The 12,154-nt window shown below is 36.2% G+C and overlaps 1 protein-coding gene across 1 annotated transcript; it reads right to left on the reverse strand.

The window, feature by feature from the left end:
• Positions 1-5,683: 5,683 nt before the first annotated feature.
• Positions 5,684-10,817, reverse strand: LOC133321780 (G-protein coupled receptor moody-like). The gene is made up of 4 exons (XM_061530854.1): positions 10,632-10,817; positions 10,320-10,558; positions 9,691-10,257; positions 5,684-6,086 (listed from the first exon to the last, which is right to left on the reverse strand). The coding sequence occupies exons 1-4, from the start codon at positions 10,815-10,817 to the stop codon at positions 5,684-5,686; spliced, it is 1,395 nt and encodes a 464-aa protein (XP_061386838.1).
• Positions 10,818-12,154: the final 1,337 nt, after the last annotated feature.

Consider the following 12,154-nt stretch of genomic DNA (forward strand, 5'->3'; position numbering starts at 1 on the left):
ACACTGCTGGCAGAACAAATAGACAGCAACTGGATGAACCTGAAGTAGAGTACTTAACAGCTGTACTCAATCTGTCGTTAGCCAACCACATTGTTCTTGAAGCCTGGAAAATAGGAAGTGTGGTCACGCTACTGAAGCCAGACTAGGATGCCAGCAGAGGTAAATTTCCCTTCTGTCTCCAGTAGTAAATACACATGAGTTACTACCCCTCCCTGTGAGGGGAAGTAGGTCTCCAGTTCCCGAACTGTAACGTGGATTTCAGAGGATGCACAACATTAAACGCCACGTGTAAGCAGACGACTCAACCGGAACAGGCCATGCGATAGAACAGTTTTAGTGGCTCTTGACTTTTTGAAGGCCTTCGATACTGTCAATCACGCCAAGCTGTCACTTGCGGCAGCTCTTGGCGTGCTTATAAAGAGACCTTGTTGACGGTGGTAAGCTATGCGGCGCCAGTGTGCTTCGCGAATGTAAGCATTGGACGAACATGGAAACCTGTCAGAATGCCGCTCTGGGAACTGGGACAAGTTGCCTCCCTATGACACCAGTGGATCATTTACGCGAGGAGGCTATGTTCTTAGCCGTACATCGCCACTATAGAATGTTGTCGATGTACTACCCGCGCATGTGCTATCGCGGAATCATCCATGCCATTCCCCCCCTAGGCATGTAAGGAAAGACCTATATGATCTAGAGAGAGAGGACCAACGATATAAGAGAGAACACTATATCAACAGGCTTATCGAAAAGGAATTACTAGCATTCACACGGAATCAGTGACCCATGCTGCAGTTCTTGGAGTCCACCCACCACCAATGGCAACAGACGAACGACAGCTGTCTAGACAAACGAGAGTGTTTTTGGCACAATAAAGATCAGGAGGGTCAGTCGCCTCAATTCGTAGTGGGCACAACCAAAAGACATTCCCTGTGTGTGGACTCATGATACGCTGCATCTCTGCAACTGTATTGCTAAATCTAAACCAAATCGAGCGTAAGCGTGTGAGAGCGTGTTAGAATGTCCAGGGTCTGAACTGGGTATAAGGTCACGGTACATTTGTATTAGTCTTCATTCACTTCCAAGAGTTTTCATTACCAGGAATTCTCAATAAAAATTATGAAATCTTAAAACAAATTTATATTTGACTGAAAGGAGAAATTTTATATTTATTTATCCTTCATTAACATATTTTGAAAGTCAAGGCATTACAAGATAATCATATCATTAATGCTTGATTTAATGTGATAAATGTTGATTCCATAAATCCAAGGGTAGGTACGAGCTTACTTCTTTTTTTTATTCGAATTTAATTTGAAAGAACTTTCCTTTTTATTACTCTGAGTGCGCCATGGGCTTATTTTAAATTCAGCTTTAAATTTCTTGTTAAGCTTCTAAAATATTCACCTACATACATACATATATACAATAAATATACAAATCAATTATGTATTTAATAAACTCCAATAACAAATTACATTCCAATGTACAATAATATATAGTCAAGTATACAGATATATATATATATACATAGAAATGAAATCCATTGCACTATATTCCTACATACATCAATCAGTTCATATACACACATACAGAACATATATGCGATTTAAATGTTGTATAGAGTTCATGGAACTGATAACCTTTGAGTCAGTTACATGAATCGAATGTAGCATATAAACGACACAATACATACATACATACATACATACTTACAACGCATAGTACGACAACAAAATGATAATCAAATAATGTACACATCATCAATCTTTCCCACAGCGACATATTTTTAATCAATCTGTTAATTAGTATAGAATCGACTAGAATCGTTAAATATCCCCCCTTAAAAAAAACACAAACTAGACTCAAATAGCTAACATAAAAAAATAAAATAGTAACTAAAACCAAACCAAAAGTATAATCTTTACAATCGAATATTTTTGGATTTTCGGCTATATTCTGAGTATTGCAACAAACCGTTGACCCTTCGAAAGTTATCATCATAGTAGGATGAAGCTGAATACTGAATATAAACAAAACAATTAATAGATATTCTGTTACATACGTCTAAACTAAAATTTAGATTTTTTCAAGCTCAATGAAATAAAAAAAAAACAAATTTCCGGTTTAGACTATTTCAATGTCTGAAAATTAAAGAAAAAAAAACAATAATGATAGGATTTTCCTATTACACCCGCTCTAAATAAAATTTATAACTTTATAAACTAAAATAGGCTTAGACTAAATCAATTGCAATAGATTGGCGAAAATTATTTAAAAATAATAACAAAAAATGATAAAAGCAAAATGGCCAGCATTTGCCCATAAATTACTTGCAAACAATGAAACATAGTTGTGTTACTAAATTCTAGTTAAATTTTTTGATTAGCATTGAGGAAAAAATTACGAACGATAACAATAATATTATAATTATTATACTGAACATTTATTATTATATTAAAAACAAAAAATAAATAAATAAATAAACATACTAAACAATAATAATGCAAACAATAAATAAAACAATTGTTTATTATTAATTATGACATAAATTAAAACATGAAATAATAACAAATATCAATTATTCAAATGCATTTATACACTTTAATATTACAAAACAATTAAAATGATGAATAAAAACAAAAATAAAAACAACAAATCAATTACAATGAAAACAAAATACTAATAAATTATTGGAAAAAATAAACAAATTGTTGAACATTTTTGGTAAGTGAGTGATGATTGAGTGAATGACAGATCATCGCCCAGACGAAACGGCTATAGGTTGAAATTGGAATGTTTGGAATGTGGGTCACTGATGGAATGTTAGAAATGTGTACAAAAGGGTTTTTGAAAATTCGAAAATTCCTTTTCGGATCATTTAAAGATTTTCTTCGAGGTCTCTTTTGACGGAGGTAAACAACAACCTTATCGGAATCCAAGGAGAACAAACTGGAAGAAATTCACGGAGGTAACGAACTCCCAGCTGACTCTTAATACAAACTTAGGAACAACTGTGGAACTCAATGGGGCCGTGAACAAACTAACGGACGTTCTGCTTAGATGCCATAAGGAATCCTGTCCGCTCACATACCCTGGGAAAAAGTCTCAGCCAGTGTGGTGGAACAAGGAACTTGGTGAACTCAGAAATGCGACCAGACTACTGTACAAGAGGGCGTATAAATCTAAACTCGATATTGATTGGAACTCCTACAGAACTAGTTTCAACAAATACAAGAGTGAGATAAAACGCGCAAAGAAAAAGTCTTGGATAAGTTTCTGTGAGTCGATAGAAGGAGTCAACGACGCTGCTAGGTTTCGAAGATTACTATCCAAGGATCCGAAGTCCATCGGAAGTATCAAGAAGCAGGATGGAGAGTGGACGGACTCAGGTTCTGAGACTCTTAATCTCCTAGCTAAGACTCATTTCCCAGGTTGCAAAGATATGGGTACCATCGACGGTGAACGTGATGACACTCAACCTTTTGCGACTCCTGATGTGAATCTAATTGGCAAGGTGGTTAACAGAAATAAGATACGATGGGCAGTCAGTACATTCAAACTGTATAAATGCTTCAATTTGCCTCGCCATGTATATATATGTGATGCTTGAGGGGATCTATAGGGCTTCTTTGACTCTATCGTATATTCTGGATTTTTGGAACGAGGTAAAGGTTACGTACATTCCCAAAGCAGGGAAACCAAGCCACTCATCCTTTCTCCTCAAGACTCTCGAAAGACTGATCGACCTGGAGATTAGGAGTCGCATAGACACCACCTCTTTTAGAAACTCACAACACACATACATAAAGGGCAAGTCTGTAGAATCTGCACTGCACGAGGTGGTTGGCTACATTGAGAGGAATATGGAAAATTCAACTTTTACGATGGCCGCCTTCCTAATTATAGAGGGAACTTCTAACAACGTTAAACTTGAATCCATAAACCATAATCCATAAGAAGTTGGCATTCCTGATACCCTTACGTAGTTGATAGATAAAATGCTAAACAGCAGAATTATAAATTCAAGTGTGGGGGATACAAAAATCAGAAAAACGTAAACCCGGTAAAAAGTTCTAATGTATATGCCGTTTAACCTAGCCATACATTCCAGCAGAGAAACCCTTCTATAGGTCTTTGGGAAATACGTTTTCTCATGAAAAAAAAATTAAACGCATTAATAGGCGTTGGAATTTTCGGATTCCGATAATCCAGTGAAGAGTTATCATGCCCGCCATCAAAAAAAGGACTTTTCTTTAATCCCATAAAACAATAAAAAAACAAAAACAAAACAATTTTGTAAATTATTTTTCTTTTCCTTTAAATCTTCATATATATATATGCAAAGTTACAAACCTTAAAAAGCTTTGGTATTGATTTACCAGCCCATTGAAATAATCTAGAATGGCTATTTTATTTCCCAAAACCTCTTGAATTTATTATAAGTACTTGGTAGCAGAGCAATGTTCGGATCCTCGGACCTCTGCTACCAAATACTTGTGATAAATTCAAGAGGTTATGAGTGCTAACCTTGCTCTGCTTCTTGAATTATAATATTATAAGTATTTTATATAAAAAAATAAAATTTAATTCATTGCTTAACATGCACTTAGGGCATTTTATTATAAAAAAACTTTAAAAACTATAAAAGCTTTGACTGGCAGAGGTAGTTGTCAGATGTTTCGTTCTATTCGATTTTGAATTCATATATCAATAATTTGGTTCATGTCTAATAATCATAAAAGCAATTGAATCGTTAATTAACAGATGTGTTATTGTTGGTTTATGTCTTAACTGCGCTAATAAATTATGTGCTATTGCGATTATGTCCAACATGTTCGAAAGCGGATGAGCTAAATGCAAAATGGAATAGAATAAGGTAGGTGTTTCCGCAAACGTTTTATTCCATACCATTGTGAATTCATATGTGACAATTATTAGGTTTATGTCTAATAATAATTATCAAAACAATCGAATCGATAACACATATCGATTACATTGTTGGTTTATGTCCTAACCAACAATGTTAAATTGCGTGCTATTGTGATTGTTCGGTATGTAATTGTGAATTGGAACATTTTGGTATTAAACCCAGCTAAATATTTGTAGTGTAAGTCTATGAACTGAAATATGTTTAACCGTTCATTAAACTATTTCGAAAAAATACAATTGCTCTTCGAACTTCGAAGTACGTAATACAATGAATATCTATCAATAAATATTTTAAAATTAAATTTCTTATATATAGTACAATGAATTTTAAATGGTTTCTATTTATAAATCGTAATTGATTTATTGTTAATAGTAGTTAATGTCCTCTCGTTTAATGAAATTCATGTACTAGGTCGAAAATACATCGATCGTACGAATTTTCAAAATTAAACAAATTCTAGTATGACAGAAAGTGGTTTATTAAAAATAAAATAAATAAAAATAAGAGAAAATATGATTTTTTTTCAATTTTTTGGGTTAATTTCATCTTCCCATTAACACTATAACATTAATTTGTGTGTCTGTGTGTGTTTCTAGTATTTATAATTTTATTTATTATAACATTCATGTATGGCGTTTGTGTAGTATACGAAGTTCTTATAAAAAATTTACAAAAAATAAAATAAATATTTCAAAAATATAAATACCAACTTTTTTTCTTAAATTTAAAACTATTGCACAAAATTCACAAAAGTTACGTTTTCGGATTACGATTGAATTCTTTATTCAAGGAATTGCCTTCACACCGACACCGCAACAAATTCCAATAGGCTTGCCGGTATTCGGACGACATCATCACATAAATGATCGGATTTATACATGTCGTCATATAAACCAACAAATAGCCACTTATATTGAAAATATGATTATCGGATAAACCTTTCCAGATTTTCGTTAACGTTATTGGTAAATAACAAATTACGAACGAAACGAATATGACTAAAATCATTTTCAACAGACGTCGATCTTTCTGGCTCATACGTCCGGGATAGATGGCCGAGGCATTCGATGTATTGACCATTGAAACGTAGTGATTTTTACGTGGACTGAAACGGGTGAACGATGTCCTTATGGAGGTTTTAATGGGGTTTTTATTTCTAAAAGGGAAAAATTATGAAAATACAGTGGGTGAGTGTGTGTGTGTGTTAGGTACTTACCGAGAAGTAGTTTCCTTAGCTGGGATATTATTGGATTTTTGTTGTGACTGATTGGATTTATCGGTATCCTGAAAGATACACAAATATGTTATTTTAAACTATAACATAAAAATATGTAATATTTCCGTATTTCTGACTTAAACGCGGAAAAGGGTAATATTTTTTTGCCTCTGCCTCTGCCTCCATAGTGCAGTTATGGGTAAGTGGATTTATCAGGAGAGTTGGAATGCTACACCGTTTTGTCTTGGACATAGTTAACATTTTGAGAATGTGTTAGGTGCCATACCGAAAGAAATTTCAGAAGAAGAAGTCATGTTTGGATTTTATTGTCGACCCCTAAGGTCGATGTTTTGTGTTTTTCCAATCCCCTCGCTATTCCAAAGAATTTTGTGGGGACGCGTTGCACTAAAAATTTTGGTATAATTTACATCTATTGTAGATCGTCGCTTGCACATTTTACTTGGTACCCATATGACCATGCCGCGAGAAATTATTTATGGTTCTAATACATTCTAAGACAGTTTTGGATCTAATTGTTTTAGAATTATTGTTTTAATGGCTTGTTTACTATCTGTCATTATATTTTTTCTATCCTGACCAGGGTTTCATTTCAGACACTCCGTTATAGCTTGAACCTATTCCTGTAGGATCGTATTGTGTTCTGGTAGACGAAGTGATATTTCGGTTTTACGTTCTTCAATGAAAACTTCCAGTCCCGATTTTCCTGCTAGCTGGGAGCCATCTGTGCAACAACAATACTAGGGGGCATATTTGCTAGTGTTCCGCTATCCCATGAGCACCTGTCTGATATCAGAGTTTATCAGGTTTTGACTACTCTTATTTCAAATATTCGGTCCGACTCAAAACTACTAATTGAGGATCCGATTGTGGGCTGCACTATATTTTGTTGTGGTCTATTATGTCCGGTATCGATCCACTCGTTCATAGCTTTAAATCTCAAATGCGGCGTTTGTTTCATATCTCATTTGGATGTCAAGTGGATGTATATACAATATAGTCTCCAAAGCTCTATTAGGTGTTATGCTCATTGCCCCATATATACCTATGCAGCATCTTTTATGGACATTTTGTCCATTGCTGCTCACCAGACGCATATGTTAGGATTTGTCTAATAATTCTGTTTACCAAAGAGTAAAACGCCAAACAGTAGGCTTTGGCGCAGGCACATCCTACTGTAGAGATGAAGATGGAAACCTGGTGACAGATACAGATAGCGTGCTGAGGATCTGGAAGGAGTATTTTGAAAAGCTTCTCGTATCCAAGAGTGGCGGTGAAGATGAGGTCAGATTAGCTATTAATCGTCTGAAGAACAATAAATCAGCAGATGCCATTGAATTACCAGCAGAACTATTCAAGACCGGTGGTCAGATGCTGGTCAGGAGCATGTACCAGCTGACAATTTGACTATAGGAATGCATGTCCAATGATTGGAACCTCAGCATCCTGTGTCCCGCGCACAAAAGTCTCCTTAAGTCTCCTTCCCATCGCATATAAAGTGCTATCCAGCGTGCTGTGTGAAATACTGAAGCCAATGGTCAATGACATTATTGGATCATACCAATGCGACTTCAGGTCTGGCAAATCCACCATTGACCAGATTTTCACTCTGCGTCAAATCCTGGAAAACCCTCGAAAAACACATCGACACATTCCATCCATTTGCCGACTATAAAGCCGCATTCGACGGCCCTATCCGTTCCGCGGTTTCTGCGTTTCGCATTCCTAAAAAATTACTACGGCTATGCAGGATAACTTTGACTGGTACAATGTCAACAATTAAAGTCGGAAAGGACCTTTCGAAGCCCTCCAATGCCGAACGAGGATTCAGACAAGGTGACAGTCTGTCGTGTGACCTGTTTAACATCCTGCTGGAAAAGGTCATACAAGATGCAAAAGTGAACAGAAATGTCACTCTGTACACCAAACATCATATGTTACTCGCCTAAGCCGACGACATCGACATAATGGGTCGAACATTGCAAGCGTTAATAGCTACCTTTGAACGAATTGAGAAGGAGTCTGTCAAAGTGGGACTGGTAGTAAATGGCGTGAAAACCAAGCTGATGGTATCAATGCGCAAGACGTCCAGTAGACTGTGGAACTTGAAAACTACAGCTTCGAGGTAGTGAACGATTGTATATACCTCGGTACCGCCATAAACAAAACGAATAACATCAGCTTTGAAATCCGTAGGAGAATAGTGTTGCCCAACATATGCTACTATGGTCTAAGTAAGTAACTCAAAAGCAACCCACCTATCGCCAGACCAAACACACACTCTACAAGACGCTGATATTACCCGTGTTTTTGCATTGATCTGAAGCATGGGTATTTGCAAGAGTTATTCTATATAGTTCAGTTAGCTGATCGCTCTTTTTAGTTCAGCTCTTTTGACTGAACTAGTTCGGTCTTCTAGTTCAGTAGTTCAATCGTTCACAATTAAGCTCTTTTATTCAGCTGTCGTTTTACTCCGGTCGTTCTTTTAATAGTTCATGGCTCTCCGAATCGTTCAGTTGATAATTTGTGTTCTTGAAAGATTGTGATGTGTGAATAAAAACAATTTTACAATTTTGTCTTATTTATGGTGAGGATATTATATAGAAAAAAATTAGAACAGTTTATGGGGATCTATAAGGTGTGGATTTTTAAAGAAAAGTTTCAGAATTATTGAAAAAAATTCTTGCGGGCATAAATAATAGGCAACATATTTTACATTTAGGTCAGTAAAACGCTCACATTTGAACTAAAAGGAAAAATTATTCCGGTTCGTTCTTTTAATGAACTAAAAGGAACGACTTTGAAAGACCTAGTTCAATCGGTCTTTTAAGTGAATCGTTCATTTGAACTAGTTCGTTCGTGAACTGTACAACTCTAGTATTTGCGCAAGCAGATGAGGCAGCTCTTGGAGTGTTTGAGAGAAAAATTCTCCGCAAGATCTATAAGCCAATCTGCGTCGATGGTGAATATCGCCGTCGAATGAACCATGAGCGATACCATATATTCTCGGACATTGACATAGTCAGACGGATCGAGCTTCAGTGACTATGTTGGCTAGGCCATCTTGAGAGAATGGATGAAGATGTCCCAGCTCAAAAGGCATATAAAAGCGAGCCAAGTGATGGTTCACGCAGAAGGGGAAATGGGTAACTTTATTCGATATTCTTTACAATTATGGATTTAATTTAATTGATTTTCAAAATCACTTTTACATTTGTAATCTCTACAAAAAGGGGATCTATAAAAATTACGGTCACACATGCACAACATCGTAATCGGCGTCCCCGAAACCCTCATATATATATATATATATATATATTAAACTCTAATTATGACCAAATAATTATATCTCTGGGCCATAGTGAAACTGGTGCGGCACAGCGGTCTTAAGGCAAATTATGGCGTATTTTTACATTGTGATCTACACCTACAAATGTCTAAAGCCCATCTCACTCAAAAATTGAAACCAGCTGACTTTTAACGACGATTTTCAAAAATAAAAAAATATAGTAAACTCAAGGGGTACGTTAACACTTTCGAACACATACTTGCAAAACATCTACATATACATACCTGTGAACAACTCGATGCCGGATCTGTTTCATTGGACGTTTTCGCATTGGCGTTTTTATAAGAAATCGGTAGATTTTCCAGTGAGCAATTCACATCGATGTACTCAATGTCTTCGTTGACACCAAATGGACGTAATGCCACATCTTCGGTTTTTGCTACGATTTCCTTGGCCTTCTGTTTTTCCGCAATAGTATTTAACTGTGTCTTTGAATCATTGGGTCGTATTGTTGCGGGGGTTGACTTAGATGCCGGATCCCTTGTCCGAATTGCTGCCTTTCGCACCAAATAAAAAATTCGTGCATAACAGAAAACAATGCAAAGACACGGTACCATAAATGCCAAAACAAAGAGAAATTCCTTGGGCGTATGGCCATTGTCACCAGGTAAGATCGAGCAGGAACCAATTGATATATCGAGTCCGAATTTTCCCCAAATACCACGCCAAGTGGGTATCATAATGGTGAAACTCAGCAGCCATGTACCCAGAACCATTAGGGCCAAATAGCGGCGTTGATAAATCCTAAAAAGAGAGAATCTCACTGTCAACTGAATTTTTCAAACCCGTAGCGCAGTTGTACCCACCTGGTATATTGACGCGGATGTGCTATAATTACATAACGATTAATAGTTATCAATGATACGGTGAAAAGCGATACCGCCAATAGGCCATAACGCAACAAGGGAAATAGACGACACAAGAGATCGCCATGGATCCAGGCTCGTCGTAGAAATGTGGATGCGGCCAAGGGCAAATTGAAACAACCGAACAGCAAATCGGATACCGAAAGGTTTATTATGAACATTGCTGTTGAATTTCGATTCTGTAAAGGAAAAAAATGTTCAGCACTCAAAATTTGCATAAAAATTTAAATCTCATTTTCACTTTCAACTCACCTGTTTCCCTCGTGATAGGGCAAATATGGTCAATATATTACCCGGCACACCAATAACAACAAAAAGTATACAACCAATTGTGGCTATGTTAAGCAGTTCATCGGAATAACCTGCAAATAGTTCAGTTGTTTCGCTCGGTATTTTATTTGGTAGAGTAGTGTTGGATGGCGATGATGACGACGACATTTTTTCACTGAAATGAAAAAATGTTGGTTAAAAAATGAAATAAAATAGAATTAATTGGTTTACACATTGTATAAAAATATATAACATCAATATGCCAAGACAAAATAATCACGGACCCAAACCACAGCACAAAATTCGAGGAGCATTATTTCTATGCAACGATAGATGGCCGCCCAACTACCTAGAGCAGGCTACAGCAGACCAAAATATTAATTATTATTACCGAAGAAAAAACAAATACAACATTGAATGATAATGCGATGAATGCGTCTAGTACAGAGAAATATTGAGATGAACACAATAAATTCAGGGCTTTGAGTTCAAACGGCGATGAACTTATTTTACTTTATCATCAGGAAGTTATATTGAATACAGAAGGTATTTTGCCGGTCGAACATTTCGAGGGGTAACATTCACATTTGAATGAATTGAGAAGTAGTCTGCCAATGTGAGACCGGCAGTAAATTGCGAGAAGACCAAGCTTTTATTATCTATGCGCAAAACGTCCATTAGACGTCCATTTTCATTGGTCAACAATGAAAACTACCTCGGTACCGCCATAAATAATACTAATGACATCCGTTTTAAAATTCGGAGAAGAATAGTATTGGACAACAGATGCTACTATGATCTGAGTATGCAGTTTAGGAACAAGGTCACCTCTCTCTAGACCAAACTCATACTCTGTTGTTTGGACCTAAAGCATAGGTACTTGCGAAAGCAGATGCGGCAGCTCTTAGAGTGTTTGAGAGAAAAATTTTCCGATAGATATACGAACCGATCTGCTTCGACGATAAATATCGCCATTTTGATGGAAAGACTAACTGGAAGATAACATTTCGAAACACAGTCTCAAAAATTGAAAGAGTTGGTAGTAGACGTATTAGAGGTATTCTCCCTATCGAACACATTCAAAAGACCTTTTATCTATAGGAGACCTATAAATGGTCTTCTATCTATACAAAAGCTACTGGAGATCTTCGTATAGAGAATTTCTTGTGCTGATATGGTATGGTTAAATTTTACGCCAATGATAAAAATTATACATTCGGGGTTGTATAAAAGTTATTGATCCTTATATAATTTACATTAAGCCTAAGTTGACCCACAAAAAGGTTCGGTTCGTTTTTTTCAGCAGGAGTAATTTTTTGCCGAGTAAAAGCTGATCTCCCTCCCAGCAATAATATAAAAAATCTCAAATGAAAATATGTGTGGAAAAATAATCAAAAAAATACATAGGAAAACCAATCGAACTGGCCAGAGTCGTTAAATAGTAATCTTCAAGAATTACGAGGACTACTATATATACAGTATGTCAAGAATGAGTTTACACATGG

This window comes from Musca vetustissima, unplaced genomic scaffold (genome assembly GCF_032173495.1).
Source record: "Musca vetustissima isolate MV318-11 ecotype Yass unplaced genomic scaffold, APGP_CSIRO_Mvet_v1 utg288091, whole genome shotgun sequence".
Lineage (NCBI taxonomy): Eukaryota > Metazoa > Arthropoda > Insecta > Diptera > Muscidae > Musca > Musca vetustissima.